Genomic DNA, 21955 nt, shown 5'->3' on the forward strand with positions numbered 1-21955 from the left:
GTCATCCATGTTTGATAATAACGGCTACGCTTAGTAGTTGAACTTTTACGTCCTTGCTTTGAAACATACCGCTGATGCATTAAAAAACGCTTGGGAATAAAAGGTTGGAGAGGCACTCAATTTTTATTTATATTTTTAGCTGTGATTGTGGACAAAATTAAAAGAACGATGCCTGAAGAATAAAATTAAGTGGTTCTTTGATAATTTTACATCTCACTCTTTCGCATTACACAGGCGCGCCCTATTATTTCTCTCACACTTATGTTACATTGTTGATACTAACGGATGAAACAATGTTGTGTTAATTTTTTTGTTGCCGTTGAAACTTGAAAGTGTGAGTGGCAACTATTGGATAAACGTGCAGCAACACAATGGCAACGGTCTCTTCGGTGATGCGATTGTCGCTCGCTTTTCCTTCCCTGTTAAGCGGTTTCTTGCAGCGCAAGCAGTTTTCTGCGTTCAGTTAATATTGAATTGTCAGTGCGAGTAGTTTCGGTGCGTTTTGTACGTAAGCAGTCGTCTGCGGTCGGTTACTAATATCTAAGGCTTGAACCTGAATCAGTTTTATTGATTTAACTTGTTTGTCGGGTTTGCTCTTAGTGTATAATTAAAATTTTATTAATTCCGATATCGCTTTTCGATTAATTGAATTTTAATTAATTTATGCGATTTGTTTACATGCAAAAACATTGCTTTTGTATAATTGAATTGTGTTCGTGAGCGTTTTTTAAAGAAATTATGGAAATTTGTGAGTGCTAAAAAATACCGTCGCGTGTTTTACCGACATTTTAAGTCAGTTTGTGGTTTAATAATGGTTTTAGACCAACAGCAGCAGCAGCAGCAGCAACATTATCAAACACAACATAACCTAAGTTCAACATTAAGTACAGGAAGCAGCAGCAGCAGCGGAGCTGGTGGCAATAGCGAAAGCGAAGGTGTCACTGCTTCAGGCAACATTCAGAATATGCCGTCGGAAAGCTTACATCCAACCGCTGCCCTGCAATTATATGCTGCAGCTGCTAGTGGCGTTTGCGTTCCTCCATGGGGCCAATTTCTACAGTTCGGCGTGCCTGGCGTTTTCAGTGGCAGCCCATTTTTAGGAAGACCTAGGTTCGATGGGGCATCTCAAAGTGCCGTCGCGGCCTCACAAATGGCTGCTGTTAACGCTAGCAATGCTTTTGCCAAACTAACAGGTCTGAGTGTAGCTATGCGCAACGTTTCGGCTGTCCAAACAACTGCAGCAGCGGCGGTAGCAACTGTTGCCATTCAGCATCGTTTAATGATTGGCAACCGACAAAATCTACCCACTGGACCGCCAAGCGAAGGATCTAACGAAGACGGTGGTAAGTAGTTGTTAAACTCATGTAATAACTTCTTACCCATATATATATATATACATTAGCAATATATACATTATTGCATTTCACTTAGAGTTATGGAAATATCAATTTTTCAAGAGAAGTATTTTATTTTTCTGTAAAATTCTTGATATAAAGCAAAAATATTGCTCCAAGTCAAAATATTTCTTCGTTATGAACTGTACTAATCATCATTCATATATATTCGAGTAATCAGAAGAATTTAAAACATGAGAAATCACCCGAAGGAAAGAAATATACGTTGATATTCTTAAAGGTGATATTTTCAAGAGCTTTATTTAAATACCAATTCTTAATTATTTCTAACAGTTGACTGTTATCTCTAATGTTTGCAAAGTTTCCATATCAAAATGTTAAATTAAGATTATTATTAAAATATAAAAACAATAATATATTTAAATTGTGAGGGTATTATTGCCTTTAGTTCATATTGTCAAATGGGAGAGGATGTGTTCTTTTGATGCCTCTCTAAGTACTCCACTGTTAGGTTTTAGCGTGTGTCTTTTGTCTATGCAGAGTTCCAAACAAGAGACTGAAACATAATAAAATTAATAAGAATGGAGTATCTTTAGACCTATCTTATGACTTTCAGTAGAATAATAGCGGTGGATGTGATTTACATTATAATTTTACTGAATAGTAGTGCAGCTTTCGTACCGAGAACTCAATTTTTGGATATATTTAAAATATTGATATGATGTAGTTTATCGTCTGTTTAAATTTTTGTTTGTATTTAGATTCTTATCAGCTTACAGACCCGAACAATTAAACGCATTTATTTAAAAATGTTGGCAAATATTGCCAACATTAATATTTGCCAACATTTTTAAATAAATGCGTTTAATTGTTTGGGTCTGTAAGCTGATAAGAATCTAAATACAAACATATATTTAAAATCACAGGATCTAGCGACAAGTACGCCGGTTATTTGCCGGCGCTTCAAAAAATGTGGCATACCACAATCGAGCTTCATAGACACCTCCATTTCACCTAAATACTTTAATAGCTACAACTAAATATTAGATTCCTAATAACAAATGGAATTTTACTATTGTAGTAAATGGAGCTATTTACTGCAAATTCTGCATTTCGATAAGAATTATATCCATCCACTGGAAGCAAATAATGCTTAATTGTTGTCAGTTTGTATTTTGGGTGCACTAGAAAGATACGAGGTCTGATAGCAATTCTTATCTTCTAAACGAATGTTGCAACTTATTCAATTCAATTGAGGATTCAGATATCAGCGGGAGAGTTTAAAATAAACACTACTATAAAATATTAATGGTGTAGTAACAAAATAGAAGTAATAATTTTTAAAGAAACTATAATTTATAGAATCTAACAAATAACTAAAAGCAGAAAGCATACATCGAATATGACATATGCAATAAATAGGAGTTTGGGACGAGAGATTCATTTGGACGTCTTGCTTTGAAAAACAATTCACATTAAAAACATGTTTTTTGTTTTAAATATATACTTTTATGTTTTGCTGAGATTGGCCACATATTCCAATATACTCAAGCAAAATAAGAGCTCAGAGTAAAAAATTTGCGGGCAGATGGATATACGCACGACTCAATCGTCGAAATTGATATACAAATATTGGTTTTCCTGAGAATGGAACAACTTCCAAAGACTTTTCTAGTGTTATAGAACCAGAACACTTGAGAAATTTATTTATAAAATTGAGTTTTATTATATTTGCTACTTTTATGCTATTTTGAAGTTACATTTAATACAATAATTAAATACGATTTACTCACCAATTTAACGTTAAATTTGTCTTGTAATGCAGACAGTAATTTTTACGGATTACATTGATCGAGTGTTGTCTACAGTGCCTTACAAATATCATGATCTATTTATGCTAAATTGTTTGAAGGGTAGTATTTATGAAAATACAATAAAAAGCTTCGAAACTAAAATTAGGTCAGAAAAGCCTAATTTTAATTAAAATTAAATTTCGTAAATTGATCTATGAAAATAATATTCGAATATATCTGTATAATATATACTATATAATATTAATGCAGTTTTTGTTCAAATGTTGCGATTCTCTTCGAATATGTAGAAACTACTAAAGAGGACTAATGTATTAAAAAATTTATTTTTATGTTTCTTCTAAGTTTTAACTTTTAATACTTATTTTGTAATTCTTAAAAAATGTCACAGAAACAAATAGTTTAAATTTAAAATTTCAAAGATTTTCAAAGAAGGTTTCCATATGACTGTGTTTTTCAAATACACTATTACAAAAGTTTAAAACTCCCCTTAGTGCAGTGGGTTGTCTCTATAATGCGGACAACTATGGTATGTTCCAAGGGTCGTTCTTATTACGAGTACCGAAGTGTTCGGTAATAAAACAAATCTCTCATCCTGTGATCTCAACTGTAATAACTATATAGAGTGATATTATATTTAACAAACTGGATCAGTTTGTTCAATAAAGTTAGTTCGTTGTGATGCATAATTCAGTTGTTTAGATTCGTCTAATTTCGGCTAAATTCGACTATATTAAATATTTATGAATTATTTAGAAATATTTTTCGAAGTGTTTGATGTGTGTTGGAATATAAAAAGTTACTCAATTACCAAGTTTCTGTTTCTATATAGAAATCATGTCCACGTGGTAAAAAATCTAAAAAATAAAATCAGATATATATTAGATCTTATTATGTTGAAGCTGTTTTGAGCTAATGCACTTAAGCACTTATACTCTTTTTTAATTCGAGGTTTCTTTAAAAACCTCTCTACACCTTGACATATTATATAATTTCAATCTTGAAGTAATTACACTTGAAAACGATACCGAAAACTTACCTTGGATTTATTACTTTATATATCAGTAGTCAAAAGATAGGAGTTTCTCAAGAGTTAAAGGAGTACTGACAAAAATCTCTGGTAAAATCTCAAGTGTTTCAAAATGCGTTGAGGGAAAGCCTCTTAAACGTATATACTCAGGACACTGTTAGTGACATACTTAAAGATATTATGTATTACGATTGCTGTTAATGAATGTCAATATTGTTTGCAAAGCTCAATAAGAATTAATTTAAAAAATATTTTCAACTTTGTCGACGGCTGAACAGCAAGAAACTACATACTAAAAACATAGCTAAGCCGGTCTAACAATTGGCTCTTGTCACGTTACTGGCCTTCATTACTGAAATTTACAATTACATATAATGTATGGATATTCAAACTTTTTACAAACTACTTTGAAAATATGAGACTTTGTTCGAATATATAGTTCCCAAATAAGGCGATTTTGCACATGGAAATCAAATATTGATGAGAGTTAAACAACAGCTACCCAACACTGGTTTAGAACTCGAACTAAATCAGTATTTAAAAAGCTAATCACAAACCGAAAGCAAAAAGTTTTTGATGTAGGAAAATTTCACATATTCCACCTTAATTTATAATAATGTAGAGTAAAGGTGAGCTTCAAGTATCACGAATTGGATTGATCAGGATTTATAATAGAAAGAGGCACAATACAGGCGGAAATCAAACACATCAGGTGTATGAGTCGATTGAAAATAGATGACTATCTTAATCAATTTTAAATATATTGACAATAACTAAACTTTATATTATAAATGTAGAAAATATAGACATGAGATTGTTATATTATCAATAAGAACAATATAAAACAAAGCTTCTACTACACTACATTCTTTAAAGTGTATGTAAGGTTATAACTTATAATCTATTGTAACTTATAATTAAATTAATAAAAAATTTTTAACAAGATTTTAATTAAATTAAGTTTTAAGTTTAATTAAGTTTGCTATTAAAATATATTAAATCTTAAAAATGTTAATTATATCGAAAATATGCACACGTCTTTCGCTTTTTCGTAGTTTTTATATACTACGATAAATTATATTGAAAATAATCTCAGAATCTTCTGCTCGTTCACTTAAAATTAGATTGCCATTTGTAATCTTTTGTCTTTTGTTAATAAAATTTTGGGCTATAATGAGTGGGATCTATTAATATCGCACTCACTCTACTATTTGCCCGTAGTGCTAGGAAAGTATTAAGCGTTTGCATATTAATCAGATCTGATCGCTGATAATGAATTATAATTTGTGGATAAGTAACTTTTCGTCTCCTTGCGAGTGTTTAGTGTGTTTGGCAATGGTATTAATGACAAACTTATTAAATGTATAGTCATTTTCATAAATGCACACTTCCAACTTGAAATCATTAATCATTTCTCAACTACAAGAAACATTTTAATGAAAAGTGATTTTCCTACGTAGCTAACGTGATGCCGCCTACCTCCTCAATAGCGCTGTGTAGCTGTGTAGTCTCGCAAAGCCAACGTCTTTCATACAGTGTAAGCTGGGAACTCGATAAACTTACTCCGCTTGGTCTCGCACGATTCAACTTGCTCGTTTATTTGCTCGCTTCCTTAATCCATGCGGGGCTTGTTGTCTGCGAATGTACGAGTGTGCGAGTGTGCGAATGATAGTTGCGGATGGAAATATATTCTACAGGAAATGGAAAATGTCATAAAATGATCGAATTCATTCATCATGTGCTAAACCAAATAAAGATGTATGCGAAGTGATTGCAGATTAAAAGTCTGTGTCTTTAAGTAATATTCCAAAACCCAATTTTTCTTATGAAATACTGAGACTGGTGCTTTTGCAATTTGTTTCACGAAATGCTAAGTATATAAATGCAAAATGTCAAAAATTAATAAAAATATTCACAAAACAAATATTAAACACGACTCAAGTATATTTTCAATAAAAACACCATAAAAAAATATAATGCCGGCTTGAAAATTTTTGTAGAAAATCTCTACTCCAAGACTCTTCAGTTGATAATTGAGGTCGACTATATATTTATATATTTATCATTTCTGTTAAAATAAATTATTCTATTGTTGCTAGAAGCATTTTTTGAAATGCAAACAAATGTTTAAGTCTCGAACATAAACAAACATAATTTATTTTATTAGGAATGGAGCCTCAAAGAAACTGCTCCTTTTTATCAAATTTCACATAATCCTAGCCAGACAACGAGACTCCGATTTTACATCATATAAGAATATAACTTTTGTAGACATAATGATATTGTATATCTCTTGTCCACTTTCCCTAACTGATGTTTTTTATGAGGAGAACTTAGTTAATTATATATAAATCTGTTCTTCATTCCCCTGAGCAGTGGCGTAACTACAGGGAAGCGACTGGAAGCAACGCTTTCCCTAACTTTCCCGACTGGAAGCAATGCCCCCAGTCGCCCCCTTATAAATTTATGTATTCATTATATTTATTTTTAATAAGTTCTTAAAAGTGGAACGAAACGTTTTTTGTTGGAATACCATAAATTTTGGTTGTTGAACAAGGTTGCATTTGTAATTTCAAGAAAATCTTTAAAATTTCTTTGTGTTGACTTTTAAGTGGAGCCAAGAAAAGAAAAGAGCAAAACGAACGAGAAGAAATATTAAAGAAATTACCAAAACTAAACAATTTTCTAAAAATAAATGAAAGCAAAAGTGAAGAAGTAAAGTATTTAGACGATGTCTTTGCTAATAGTGATACACAAAATAAATTGACACATTGGTCAAATACTGAAACAGACTTCAAAATCATTGATGAAACAATAAGCAATTCAACTGATATTGGGCACTATATTAATGTCAAACTTACTAATGATATTAAACGCTTATTAATTAATAATTCTTCCGACCACGAGAGATTGCAAGGGCCATTTCCGAAGGATCCTATTCAAGAAAGAAGAAGTTTCAATGCTTCATACTATTCATACTATTAATTTAAAAACAAAATATGGAACAGTGCCACGACTTTGGTTATACTATTTAAAGTTATTGGATCCAGTAAATTGTAAGCCATGCTGCTCAGGAAAAATAAAAATACATACCTACATCTATAAGAATCAGTAGGCCAATTTCAATCAAATCAAATGGTGAACAGGGTCCGCTCCCGAAAAGTATGTGTGTAAAGTTTCATTCGAAGAGTTCAAAAGCTGAGAGAGTAGTTTGAACTGAAAAAGTATACGTATACATATACTGATATATACTTTATGGTATTTTCGACGTTTCCTTTAATGCGTTACGAAAATCTTGACAAGTCTAACATACCCTTTTTACATTTTTTCGTTTAAAGGGTTTAAAAAGATGTTAGTAGGAGGCCGTTAGTTAGAATTTGCTTATGGGCCTAAAAAATGTAGTTACACCACTGCCCCTAAGAGATGCTCAATAATTATATTTACCTATGTATCAATTATATCAATAATTAAATATATGTATATTAACTTTATTAAATAAAAGTTATTTATGTTCATTTTATAGTCTAGTTTCTAGTTTTTTTCATTTAAAAAATGGCAGTTTATAGAAAAATTTTCAAAACTATTCATAAGGCAATTAGCAGGTTGGAAAGTGAATGCAATCGTTGTAAAAAGATATTAATTAGAGGTCTGAAAGTTTACGGGGTCATCAGTTTCATCAAGATGTGATTTCATATCACATATTTTACAATATCTACAACTTTCAGAATCTCAAGCAGCTTGTGGATATACATTTTTAAGATATTATAGACACAGTTAAGACACAGTTTTTAACCAATGTAATCCATTGTAAATTCTCATGATATTATCGATACTAGAAGAGCATTCCAAGCTAAATTTCTCTTCAAAAGTCAGTGGTATGATATTATATATGATCACTCAATACATTTTAGTTCGATTCTATTTAGTATAGACAGTTGTTGATTGGCTTAGTATTGCTTTAGTATAGTCGTTTCCAGTATTTGGCAATTAGAGGATGGTAAAGAACGATAAAAAAAATTTATTTTTTTTGCTACATCTTCTGTAAGATAAATTTTATTGCAACTAAATTAATATTTCTGAAGAAGTCACGTATGCATATTTTTAAAAGGTTTGAACTGCTGCAGTGTATGCTTATTTTTCCGGGACTAGTACCTGGCTGCACATAAAAGTCGGGTTCTTATTTGTTTTTTATTAAAACAAAATGTATTAATGATTGCATCGTGCTAATACCTCGCAATTGAATTTTTTTTTCAGAACTGCAAGACAACCATCGAGAAAGAAGGTTTTTTTAGTGTTTTAAAAGTTTTGCTTTATGTTTCCTTTTTCCAAATTTGTGCCGAATGGTGTGTTGGATAAAAAGGATCAGCTTTCAGCAGACTTCCCTAGTGTGGAACATATCCAATTTACTCAAAATCAGTCCGTCAAATTACGAATACACAACAAAGAAGGGAAAGTGTCTACATTCATTCAGAAATTTACTTCAGTTCTCCAGCTTCTTTCTATATTAATAAGCAATAAATATTAAGGAAACTCATTGCTACATTAGGAGTAACCAAAATATATGGATTAATAACTTAATTTTTAGGATTTTCTACTTCTAACACTAATTTTTGACGCTTTTTGAGACTCTGTTATATATATTCGTTTAATCTTTTTTAAGAAGTTTGTTTTACCAATAACTACTAACTATCTATTGTCAGTATTATGGATTAATGCTGCTTCAAAATATTCGAACATCGACTTCTTTAGCAGTCCGTGTATATTCGAACACGTCTATTTGAATTTTCGAAAATCTGCTATATTTTTAATATAATATATATTTGGGGTTATACACATAATAGGACATGAGAGGCTCAAATAAATGGTTAAACTTTAATATTAAGCGTAACCCACTACGCTTCGGACAGCTCGAATAATATTTTAAGCCCTATGGGTGAATTATCTTTGTCGTATCGTTGGCAAACCATTGAGAGTTTTATCGACACTATGAATTGCCTTAACTTTTTTGCCTGTGTAATTTATTTTTTGGTAAATCGAACGATTTCCTTGAAACTGGAACAGATGTTGATGCAGATTATTCAGAGCATATTAGATAGCACATAATAGATAGCAATACAGTATTTAATTTTGTGTTGGTTCAAAAACAAGGACAAAACTCTATTCTGCTTTTCGAAACTCAGTAAAAATCATTTATATCAAGGATTCCATAAAACTAATTGCAAAAATTCAGAGCTCAATTTAAATAAAATGAGTCAAAGAGTTATGAATCAGTAATATTTAAATTCAAAGACAAAAAATTTCCCAATATATGAATAGAAATATGTTATTTTTTAGTTCGAAAAAAGTTATTTTAACATTGAATCACCGAATTTTTTTAATTACCACTTATACCACTTACACTCTCCACATGTTAATGACCGGCAGATCCAATCATGTATTCTCCATTTAAATTGCGTTCCTTATTGGAACCTAACTGCCGCATCTAAAAATGTTAAATTTCAAATCTGCTTAGTGACAAAGAACTTAATTAGTGGAGACCCACTTCCGGTAGTAGAAACGATTTCATGATTTTTGAAATCGTACAAAGATGTGTAAAGATTCAAAAGTAAAAACTATTTTCTCAGAACTATTGGAAACTGAAGTGGAATGGAACTGACACATTTTGATGCAAGGTACCTATTTTTGTGCCATAGTACCCTTTGTTCTTGTCGGGGTACCATATTCGAATGCGTTAGTTTGATTATTTCTTTCCTAACTGCTCAACACTGCAATTAACGTACATTTTGTGTACGAATTGAGTAATTTCATATTTGCGGATTTCGTAGTGGGTGTGTTCTGAGTCGCTACACCCCTAGTTCAAATCGATGCAGGGAAGTGTTTATGAGCAGTGGTAAAATGGCTGTTCGTTTACGGCACTGAATTAGTTGTTCGCAACGTTGCCGTTGCATTGCACACAACTTGTCTGCTCAGTAGCACGGAAAGACTGCGTGCAGTTGCTTGCAATGATACTGGAATTGCTCGACTACTTCTTGTGTTTGGGCTTGCTTGGGTTCGCTTGTGGTTCGGGTGTCTCCGTAGTGTCAACTTTATGACTTAGTTTTCATGTTTTCGTTAAGCCGATATATGAATGCAAATGAGTGCTCATTCGCTTGCCTACGAACAATCTCGTTCTTCAATTATTGTCAGAAATGTGGTTGCGGTTCTAATAACACTGAAGATAATTAAATTGTTTTGTTTTACGTTAGTATTCCAATTAATTGAAATATATTATTATGAATATTTACGATTTGTTTTCATTAATTTACAACCACAACAAAAACACCACAGACTTATGCATAAATAAGTACTCCTTATGAATTTCTGGTCATTCATCCACACATGCCATTTTCGAGAACGTTTTTCAGAATTTGTGTTACTGAAATGATTCTCAGTTGTGACATTCCGTATATATATAGATATTTATTGGGTACAAAACTAGTCTAACCCTGGATATGAGAGATATGAGATTGTGCACGAAACAAAAAATTTGGTTGGTTTTCAAGTTAATGAGTTACCTTTGGGAATACAATGAGAACGAGTGACTAGAAAAAGTTGTATGGCCTTAAACGTTAACAGTACTAATTATATTTTAATTTTGGAGTTTATTATTTTTATTATTATTTACTATGGCACCAAATCAAATTTAGGGTGACTTTTTATGTGCTCAATTAATCATAACTCTTAAGGCAGTTTTAATAGTTCACCTCTATAAATATCAACATTTTGATACTACCAGTACCCTTCGCTTTAGTTTACATAAAGCAAGAAGGCTCTTGGCATTTTCTGCGTTTTAGGATTCAATTTTTTTTTAAATATACTTTTTTTTGTTTGTTTATTAAAAAAGAGACGAATCTCCAGTAATTCTTTTGGTATAACATCTACATGTGGTAGATTAATTATTTCTTCTTTAAATATGGATTTATATTTGCTACGTCAATATACAGCAAATAAAAGGATAATAAACAATTAATATAGAGGACTAGTAATATTAATTAGAAATTTAATTTTTTGACTGACCGCAAAGGTGTTTCTGATATCGTTAAATATTTATCATTACTAATGTTTGATAGCATCTATTGATTTAGTTGTGTGCATATGTGTTTGGGACCAGGGACACACGTTTTCAAACACAACGTCATTATTCATTAGGGTTGTGTTATTATAGTATTAAGATTTATAAATTTTTGCTGCTTATTTACAAACTAAAATTGCAACCGGATGGTATTTGTGTCCATTCAGTTTTAAAATTTGACAGTTCATTCTTCAACAACTTAACGCTTTCACACTAATACTACATTTCAAAAAGCACAAACTAATAAGTAAAGAGAAAAGCGCAAAGTTATATATTCCATGTATAAGGTCCATATTCAAAATGAACCATATAACCCTTTAGACTGCAAGTATCATGTATAAAACCCTGCCAAATTTGAACCGTGGACACGAGCGACACACATTCCACAGTAAATGTGCTGTCTCTTTATTAGAACTAACGGATATCCCACAGCTGTACACATTTGCTTAACTATTATAAATTGCTGATTGTGAAAACTAAAATACTATTGCGTCTAGAGAAAATTTCTATATAATTTGCTGTGGATTGCTAACATTGTAAATGATTGTTTGAAGAGTTTTACTAGTTATCGCATTCCACACAATGCAAATCACTTTTCAAATTGGAACTCTTCTATTCGAAAGAGGTTTCTTACCAATAAGATATAAAAATATTAATTGGACATTTCATGAGATTATACATTTTAAATAAATAAGGTTTTAAACTTCTTGTGATTTTTTCAACATCTTTTTGTATTTAAATTTTAATTTTTAGGGTTTCCCGGTGATGGTGACGAAGATAGCAGTGCAGCTAAACGCAGAAGATCTAGAACAAATTTTAATTCCTGGCAATTAGAAGAGCTAGAAAGAGCCTTCTCTGCCAGTCATTATCCTGATATATTTATGCGAGAGGCATTAGCTATGAGGCTGGATTTAAAAGAAAGCAGAGTTGCGGTAAGATTTTTTGTTAAACAAGTTTTTCGTTTTATATTTTCTTTAAAAATAAACGTAATCTATCAGTTTTGATAGTAGTACTAATATTGAAAAAAGTTTTTGCTTTTTCCATCCATAAGTGGCTTTTATTAGAACACATAAGTGGCCTCCAAAACTATTTGTACTAAAATTCATTTATCTAATAATTCATTAACATTTTAAATTTATACAATTTAGAACAAAACAACTTTTTATACTGTGAATAATTGATCTGAATATACACATGTTATTATACTACTATAATATATGTATTATAAAAAAATAGATAGGCAAAATTACAATAGTTATTGGAGCAAATGAAGTGGCCATTAACTTAATGGAAATGTTTCTGATACAGGTACTAGGCAGTTACAATATTACTTTTTCCATGATATTAAATATATCCAGTACGGCTATGTATCCAGTAAACTTTAACTTCAGAATGTTTTCCATTATGTTCTAATCATTCCATCATTATCTTTAAGTCCGCAGTGACCATTTTCCTCCTTCTTAGTTAACCAGGAAAACAAATAATATGAAAAGATTTTATATCAAATTTTATTTCAGAATCTTTATAATAAATTATGTGTCCATGTATATAAATTAAACAAAATATAGTTAAATCAGATTTGCAAAACAATACAATAGTATAGTTTTTACGTATACATTAAGATATTAAAGCTAATTAATTTATTGTATATATATAATTAAATGAGTTTTTCACACTTAACTATTCCTAAAATTATGCACTTTGTTTCAGATAGGTATGGTTCCAGAATCGGCGAGCTAAAGTGAGAAAACGCGAGCACACTAAAAAGGGACCTGGAAGACCTGCTCATAATGCACAGCCCCAAACTTGTTCTGGAGAGCCAATCCCGCCAAATGAATTAAAAGCAAAAGAAAGGTAATATTTGCTGTAAGAGCACTAAAAAACAGTTTAGAAAATCAGTACCATGAGTATCATATGTTATAATTATAATTTTAATGTCGTTCTTGTGGAACTGAAAACAATATTTAAAGTTAAAGCTTCATTTAAAATTTCAATCATACTGGACGAAAAATAGTGTTCCATTTCATGAGCAAAATTTTGAATATAAATTTCTAATTAAAATATATATTAGTCTAGTCAATTAATGGGAAACATATTGATAAAGGTGAATTAATTATTGCCCTTTCGGCAATGCCTTTCTGGACCTATTACAAACCATTGAGTATTTTCAAATGCTGCTGTAAAGATTCTTCGTTTATTGCTAAATAGACGTTGGCATCATCTACCATATTTAAATATTGTTAGTCTTACATAATAAAATAAAAAGAATTATAAAATGATTTGCTCTGCTATCTTGTATAAGCATTATCATATGGATCTCTTTCCCATAAATAAGTAGTCACTCATTTACGGCCACTGGCTTCGCTTAAGCTAGTCGTGCTTTTACTATTTAAGAAATGTTCAGTACGATGATCAAGTCAATTGTTCCGCTTCAACTTCACTAAGACCCGCTTTTTGTTGCACTTATCTAAAAATAAAAATCATAGCATGCGTAATGACAATCAATTTGGGTCATCTATTATCTGTTAGATACGTATTTATTTATATACACTAAATTTTTATTGGAAACCCAAGCAGTTATCTATGCCTTAGTCGTGAGACATTATCTCTCATTTCATTTGACTGAATAAATAAATTTGATCCTTGCGGGAAATACAAGGTCAAAATAGATTTCCCAATTTCTATAACATTTCTAATTTAAGATTACAATAAAAAGTGCTTGCATATAGTTGGCAGTTATTTGCAATTGAGTTAGTAAATTTGTACTTTTGATTTTTACAGAGCTCGGAGAAGAAAGAAGCTGGCAAAAGCAATAGACAGGCAAGCACGTAAACTGCAAGCTAAAGGTATTACCGTGGACATAGAAGCATTAAAAGCTGAATATATATCACAACATAAAGCGAATGGAACTTTTTCCGACTCAGATCTAGAAGATGATGGCATACAAATTGATGTAGTTGGTGGTACTGACAGTGACGATGATGCTGAAGATGCCGCTTATCGGAGTCCTAGAAGTAGTGACATCGCAGGCAATAGCTTCTCTCCAGTTGGTAGTCCAAACGGTGTTGGGAGTCCTGTTTCAAACAGTGATTTACGCGCATCCGACGACGATAATGGCACTACTATTGACAGTTGTAGTAAGCACTTCACATTCTCCACGAGATCAAGATTGTCTGACTTTCACCTCAAACTACAAAATTCATCGCATCAATCCCTTCATCAAACTTCACCAATTAGTATTCGTAGAAACAATCCATTTAGTATAGAATCATTACTGTCGAACAACACATGAGAGTTATAACATACAAAATGATGAGACTTGTTTTTTAATTAATGAAATTAATTAACTGCATACACAATAAATAGCAAAGAGAAGCGGTCATTGTTGGCTTAGAAATGCGCTAATTGCGACGCCAGATCAAATGTTTTAAGTTAGTGACCACATATATGGTCTCTTCGAAATACTGTTGTGTAAATCTGAATCTGAATCTGAATCTAAATTTGATCTTCTTATTTATAATAGGTAAATTTGAATTTAATATTAATGATTACCGAATAAATTTGGCAATAGTAAAAAAGTTCTTACAAAAGATACTTTCAAAGAAAATCAGCAATTATGTACATTAAAAATCGTTCGGTAAAAGTTGTCACTAAAGGACTGCAACGCATGATAAGATATAGGCAAAGTATATAAGCGTTTGACATTTTTGGTGCGTTGTCATCACTGCATTCTTATAAATATTAAATATTGTACATATATTTTTTAGTTTTTAGATTTATTTATTATATAAATTGTTTGAATTTTATTTTTAAATTTTGTGATGTTGCTTTCTAATTGTTCTAAAGTCAACAACAACACTGAACTCAATGAAATTGACGGAAAACAGTTATCAGGAATTTTTGCTTATAAAATTGGAAGCGTCCATTTAATATGTCACCATAAAATTGAAACAAATATAAATTAAGAAGAAAAATGCTTCGGAAACCATTGTTTTAAATAGACTACATGTAAACATATTTGTAAAAACAACTTATTTATAAAAAATATCAGTTTAAGAAAAAGTAATAAAACAAATATATAAAATTTATAACAGATATCGTTTTACTTAACTTATAGATTATATTACCACCACTAAATTAGTCTGAATTATAATAATCCAGGATTAAAAATTTTAAAAGAGGTGTCTTTTAATACGAAAGGAGACGGACCAATATTGCAAAACTTTTTAGCCTGCCATCCAGCAAAATGATGGAACTTCCTTTTCAGTCTTAAGTGATAAACAACACATTCCTTTTAATCTTGTGTGCTCCATTTCCAATGTGCCAATTTTGTTGTTGAAACTTAACAATTTACTTTTTAAGATAGTCGACCATTATTTTCTCCATATATAATACGTATAAAATTGGTTCGCATCTATTCCTAACCTATTCTAGTTCTATAACAGAAGGACATCAACAATTCAAAATAAGTAAAGATTCACTTAAGACCGAAGTGAGCTCATGATTAGAGCAGTAATACCTTCTGCTCAATAAGTACCCGGATTTTGTTAACTATTTTATTAATAGATTTTTCAAAAATTTTTTTTGTTATGTTGGTACACCCTTTCTTGACATATGGTACAAATTTGAGCGCCATCTGTCAATTAGTTAGTTTACAGCAGCTGTTAATGTGAGACTCCCTCAAGTGCATTTAGCGATTTTTACTATGGAAAATTCAGTTGAACAACGAGTTTGTTTAAAATTTTGTGTTTTCAACAAAATTTCATATGTTGAAGCATTGAAAATGGTGCATAAAACTTACGGGGACTCTTCTATGTCTCGAACACAGGCATACGAGTGGTATTAATCATTCAAAGAAGTGATCGAAGATTTGCCTCGTTCTGGACGTCCATCAACATCAAATACCGAAGAAAACGTGGCAAAAATCAAGAAAATTGTGTTGGAAGATCGTCGTATGACTGAAAGGGAGATTGCTCGTGATTTAAACATCTCAAATGGATCCGTTCATCACATTCTACATGATATATTGGGCATGAGACGCGTTGCAGCTCGACTTGTACCGAAACACCTTGAATTTTTGCAAAAAGAATACCGAAAGAACGTGTGTGAAGAAATGATTTTTGAGCATAGAAACGACTCTACATTCATGAATCGCATCATAACAGGTGATAAGACATGGACGTCGAAACCAGATTCACTTAAGACCGAAGTGAGCTCATAATTAGAGCAGTAATAGGTATTATTAGTCAAGTGACCCAAAACATGTCTAAACCATTAATTGGAGATATGAAGAAATCAGTCTGCTGCAACTTTTTAAGAGCTATGTAGGTATACTCCATCAATACTACATTAAACTAATTTAACCGAAACAATAATTGTAATAAATAAGAACATCTAGAATATAAACGAAAATGTAACAGCATGTACTATATAAAATCAAATGACATCGGTCATCTGCCCATATATTATCATTTGTTACATCTGCATTGCTTTTTTTATGAAGAGCAGATGTAGCACTGCGACCATCAGCTCTATTGTGCTCTCTGGATTGCTTTACTTATATAAAACAGCAACATACAGCATTTATCGGAGCTGTCGTTTTCAGAATGAAAGTCATTATACCATAAAAAGCAGTGGACTATATGAAAATAAACAAACCGAAAAGTCGAACCAAAACGCCCATATAAATAAAAGGTGATCAGGAATCTAATATTTAGGGGACCCAAACAATTTTTTTATTTCAAGATGTTTTATTTATTATTTTTATTTATTTTAAACTGTTCAATCCTATATATAAAAATCTCGTGTTACGGGTGGCTTAACCAAATGTCATGAAACTTTTTGTGTATATTTGGTAGGTATGAGAGTAGGACGTAAAATATATTTCATATCGCTAAAGTGATTAGGGTGTCCCTATTCAGCAAAAATATCTTTATTGCTTTAACAAATTTTTTTTTATTTTTTTGACATAATTTTTTTTTATATTTTTGAAAAAGAAATATTTTTTTTATTATTTTATGTAACGACGCCAACAATAACATCGAGCATCCACTTCGTTTCTTGGTCCTGCGTTCAAGTACCAGCCAGATATTGAATATTCCGCACATCCGAAAGTGATTATTGGTTCTATGGACAAAGAATGTCCTTAGTGTCATGCACTCAAATTCAAACAAGAATCAGACGGGTTGTGTTGCGCAGACGGGTTGTCAGGAAAACTGCAACTAACAGAAATTGAGAGACCACCAGAACCATTGAACGGCTGGCTCATTGGCACGCATGAAGATTTAAATCTGTTCCTGAACAGTTCCTGTTCCTGTTCGCATATATAATTCATGTTTCCAAATGACTTCGTTTGGAGCAACGGAAATAGTTCACAATACTGCGGCAAATGGCAGTACAATACAATACATTTATTATCATTTATTTAAAACAAAAATAATCAGTAGAAATAATTTATACGGCAAAACAACGTTTGCCGGGTTAAATTCTAGTAATTTTATATAAATAAATTTAATTATATTATATTTATGTATTATACATAATATTTATATATACATTAGTCGGCGTAAGTATTTTAACAAAATAAAAATCGTGCATTTTTGAGTTTAACTTTGAAATGGCTTTCTAAAGGAACCTAGTATGTTTTTTTATTTTTATTTATAACAAATAAAAACTTCAAAATAAGCAAATATTTTTTCAAAGAAACAAAAATTAATTAGTAACTTCATATGTTGACTAAGTATTTTGATAAGTATATAATACTAAGATGACAAAGTTTAAACTTAACCAAAGTAAATAAAAAAAGAAGAATTTCGTAAAATATATAACCTCCTTTGGCTTTAAATTTTAAAAGTGTGTCGGTACTGAATTCAGTAAATTTTGAAGAATCTGTGGAAACATCTCTTTTCAAAGGGAAGTACTTTCAAAAATTGTCTCCTCTCTGGTTTTATTTAACGAAACTGTTCCCTTTCGTTTCAAAAGAGACCAGACGTTTTCTATAATATTTAAATGTGGACTTTGAGGTGGCCAGTTCAAAGTGGTAACACCAACATCCCTCCAAAACTTAATTGTCATCCGAGTTTTAAAAAGGCACAGTCGTAGTCAAATGTTGACTGTGGTTTATCGAGCCGGTGATAGGAATCAAGTCACCCTGTTCATTATATGAGAACATGATAGTGTCTCCACCATGGCCGACTTTATGAAAAACGGGACGTCTTTTTCGCTTTTGCACCTTTGGAAATCTTAGAAAAATGTTTTTTGATGGGTTATACCCATAGAAACTTTTATCATAGAACGCTTCTCCAGAACTCTTTTGGCTTGTGCAAATGTCCCTCAGCGAAGTTCAGTTATCTAAGCTTGTTTACCTTTGATTTGTACAGCACGTCCTTAGCTTTTACTGTTTTAAAATCCTTCAGTTAAACGTCGTTGAACAGTGCGCTCACTAATTGGATTTTTGGCCATCAAATTCCATTCATCTGCAGCAGATTGAGTCTTCAGAAAAATATTATTTTTGAATTTACTTAGAAGTACTCGGTGTTCTGTGGGCGTTGTTTAGCGCTTAGCACCTGATCTTGTTAAGTTCCTTATGTTGTTATGCTTTTTAAACTTTTTAATTTGATACTGAACAGTTTGACGTGACACCTTAAACTCCTTTGCTATATCTTTTACTGCCGTTTCAGCGTTAAACTTTGCTACCATTGAAGAACTGATAACCAAACTCAACTTCTCCGTTTGACCCATGGTTTTTATTATTTTATAATCAATTTTTATTTTTTATAAACGTCGTTTAATATCATTTAAAGTTAAATACAAAAGTTGTTTTTCGTTTTCACGTGCTCAAAAATGAAAAACTTGTTTTGTAATTTAATCACACTTTTTCAATATCTTGTCTATCGTGAAAAGTGATGGTAGACAGTCAATAGCACTTTTTAAAAATAGTTTTAAGTTTTGGAAATTTTTGAATCAAATGTTTAAAGAGAAACAAATATTTTCCTAAAACCGGGAAAACACTGTGGCTGCAACTCTTCTTAGACTTACGATCGTTAGACATGTAAACTTCGTTGGTATATATTGGGGTTCCACGACGAATAAATCAATATGATTTTATTCGGTTGAAGTGGTTGCACATTACAGTAATATATATTTATTTATGATATATGTAGATCACACACTTTTACTTTAAATATATATGGATATATCAGCGGGCATAGTCCATATGCGCCTTTCTTTTTTCCTTCGTAATTATTACTATTACAATTTATATTAATAATTATTACTTACAGATTTTAATAAAATAAATGGATTCAAAAAAAAAAATTTATTTATAATGAAGAAACTTTGGCATTACTGCATTATTAAAACTAGTTGTAGAAGGTACACAACACGCTCTCTGTTCCATCAATCAATTCGAAATTAGAGTAAGAGTAAGGACAGCACAGCTTTTTGTATTAAAATAAATATTAAATGAAATAACGATTCGGTAGCAGTTTTCCATTCCGAGTAAATGGAAAAAAAGCCAAAAGAACAGCAGTCAACAGTACTTAACATATGTATCTAAAGATATTTATATACAAATGTACTCGTATCATTATCATATAACTATTGACTATAAAACGAATTTAATTAAAAAATTATAATAAAATATTATATTAAAAAATAATTTTTATAGGCAAATACTAAGTGTTGGGCCCGAAGGCAGTCAAATTTGTGAGCGCAGGTTCGTATGTTTTACTCTATTTGTCAGGGTTCGACTTCAATCCTGGTGTTTGTAGTCCAAAAATATAGTGAAAATCGATAGTAAAAATGTATCGATGTACATTTAAATAATTTACTTTATTTTCTGCTCTGCTTGAGGGCAATTACAAAATAAAGTCACGTCTGCAATATAATTTATTTAAGTTTTTATTAATTTTTTATTATTTAGTGGCTATCGCTAGTTTCGAAGAAATATCCCTTACTATCAGTATTCGGGTTTTAAATAGTTTGCCTTATCATGGAGCGGAATTAACTTTTAGAAGAAATACAGGTAAAATCAAAAATAAGTTGATCAATTGTTAAGTATATTTTTTTATGTATTTAATTGAAACGTTGACGTAACTAAAAGAACTTAGTTAAAATATTTATTAATTGTGAAAAGTGGATAATATCGTTATTTTAGAATAACCATACCGCTGTTTCAGCTACTGCCAAATATCCCTTATCAGCCGGCTTTGAGAATATTGTTTGATTAACGATCGAACGGTTCAATTATTGCTACTAATTGAATTTGGAATTTCATGCGTTGGAACACTGAACACTGACTTTAATCGCGCTTAATTTGTCAATAATTTGTTAACTTCTCAAAATCAATGCAATTATTTGCTATAATTTGATGTCGTCAACATTGAAACTTGTGAAAATAATTTTGAAAATTTATAAAGTTTTCTTTAAACATAAGTCTTATGGTGTGTTATATCACAGCTATATCCTACTACTTATTGGTTGAGTTTATTTGTAGTAGCAAAAAATAAATAATTTTACGAAGTTGTTTTATATTATTACATAGCAGCTATAAATAAAATTATTCAACCTGACAAAAGATCGTCAGTTCTGAACCAGATTTTGTAAAAAATATCACTCGTCAATTCCAAAAATTGAGCATTGAACCACACAGATCTACAGAGCGATCGACATATCTGATTATCAACTTTCGTGAAAGTCGAATTTGTTTATGCCACAAACCTTTCCCCACACCTACGGTATCTACTTCCACAAACTACTCAAACTATGGTTTGAACAATATGATGAATATGTACATGTATCCACGTTAATGATTCAAATTTAAGAATTATCAAATTGATCAATATTATTATTTATAATAACAATGTTCAATTATAAATAGTTTAATAAAGATATTATACTATTTTTATTAAAAGTATACTTGATTACAAATAATTGAAAGAAACTTTGTGTTCATTTGATCACAATTATGTCTTTTAACACTTGTATTCAGAATAGGTCTGCATATAAATTATTTTTTCCAACACTTTATGGGAAAATGTAAGTAAGCATCGATCGCACAACCGAATAAATTTACGATATTATTAAAAATGTGAGCATTTGTGAAACAAAAACAAAGTGTGAATGCACTAAATAGCACAATAAACACAACACATCGATTAGGAGAAGAGAACAGGGGATATCTTGATATCTTTATTGAGATTGGAAACCGGACGAAAAAGATGCTTCTCGTTTGCGGCATGCTGCTACGCTGTACCTTTTTAGGGGCACACGAATATTATGTGAAAAAATTAAGAACCTCCAAAAACCTAATTTAAAAGTTAAAATAAGTGTGAAGAGTAAATAAAAGAAAACATTTCATTTGCATCTAAAAGTAATTGACCAAAAATACAAAATCCAAATCATTCACAATTATAAAAATACATAATCATATAATAACATTATTAGCGTAACCAGTTCAAATGGGCCAAACGGTGAATACAATAAAAAAATGGAACAATAACAAATATGCTGGCTATGCGAGCCGATAGGTTGATCAGGCAGTACCCTTGGATCTTAAATACCAGTTAACATAAATTTATATCAATTCTTTAAATATGTTTAATAACACCAAATAAAAGAAAAAATCTTGGAAAATTAATAAGCAATA

At 31.1% G+C, this 21955-nt stretch overlaps 1 protein-coding gene across 1 annotated transcript; it reads left to right on the forward strand.

Annotated features, from left to right (window-relative positions):
- Positions 1-398: 398 nt before the first annotated feature.
- On the forward strand, positions 399-15329 carry LOC119676532 (homeobox protein unc-4-like). Its single transcript, XM_038087774.1, has 4 exons — positions 399-1343; positions 12061-12239; positions 13022-13161; positions 14089-15329. The coding sequence occupies exons 1-4, from the start codon at positions 812-814 to the stop codon at positions 14597-14599; spliced, it is 1362 nt and encodes a 453-aa protein (XP_037943702.1). The 5' UTR covers positions 399-811; the 3' UTR covers positions 14600-15329.
- The last annotated feature ends 6626 nt before the right edge of the window (positions 15330-21955 follow it).

This window comes from Teleopsis dalmanni, chromosome 1 (assembly GCF_002237135.1).
Source record: "Teleopsis dalmanni isolate 2A chromosome 1, ASM223713v2, whole genome shotgun sequence".
Classification (NCBI taxonomy): Eukaryota; Metazoa; Arthropoda; class Insecta; order Diptera; family Diopsidae; genus Teleopsis; species Teleopsis dalmanni.

Bases quoted from the DNA above. Each gene is read 5' to 3' on its own strand.
- LOC119676532 (XM_038087774.1), top strand. From the start codon at position 812: ATGGTTTTAGACCAACAGCAGCAGCAGCAGCAGCAACATTATCAAACA. The intron at 1,344-12,060 runs GTAAGTAGTTGT...TTTAATTTTTAG, and splicing joins AGGATCTAACGAAGACGGTG to GGTTTCCCGGTGATGGTGAC. The intron at 12,240-13,021 runs GTAAGATTTTTT...TGTTTCAGATAG, and splicing joins TAAAAGAAAGCAGAGTTGCG to GTATGGTTCCAGAATCGGCG.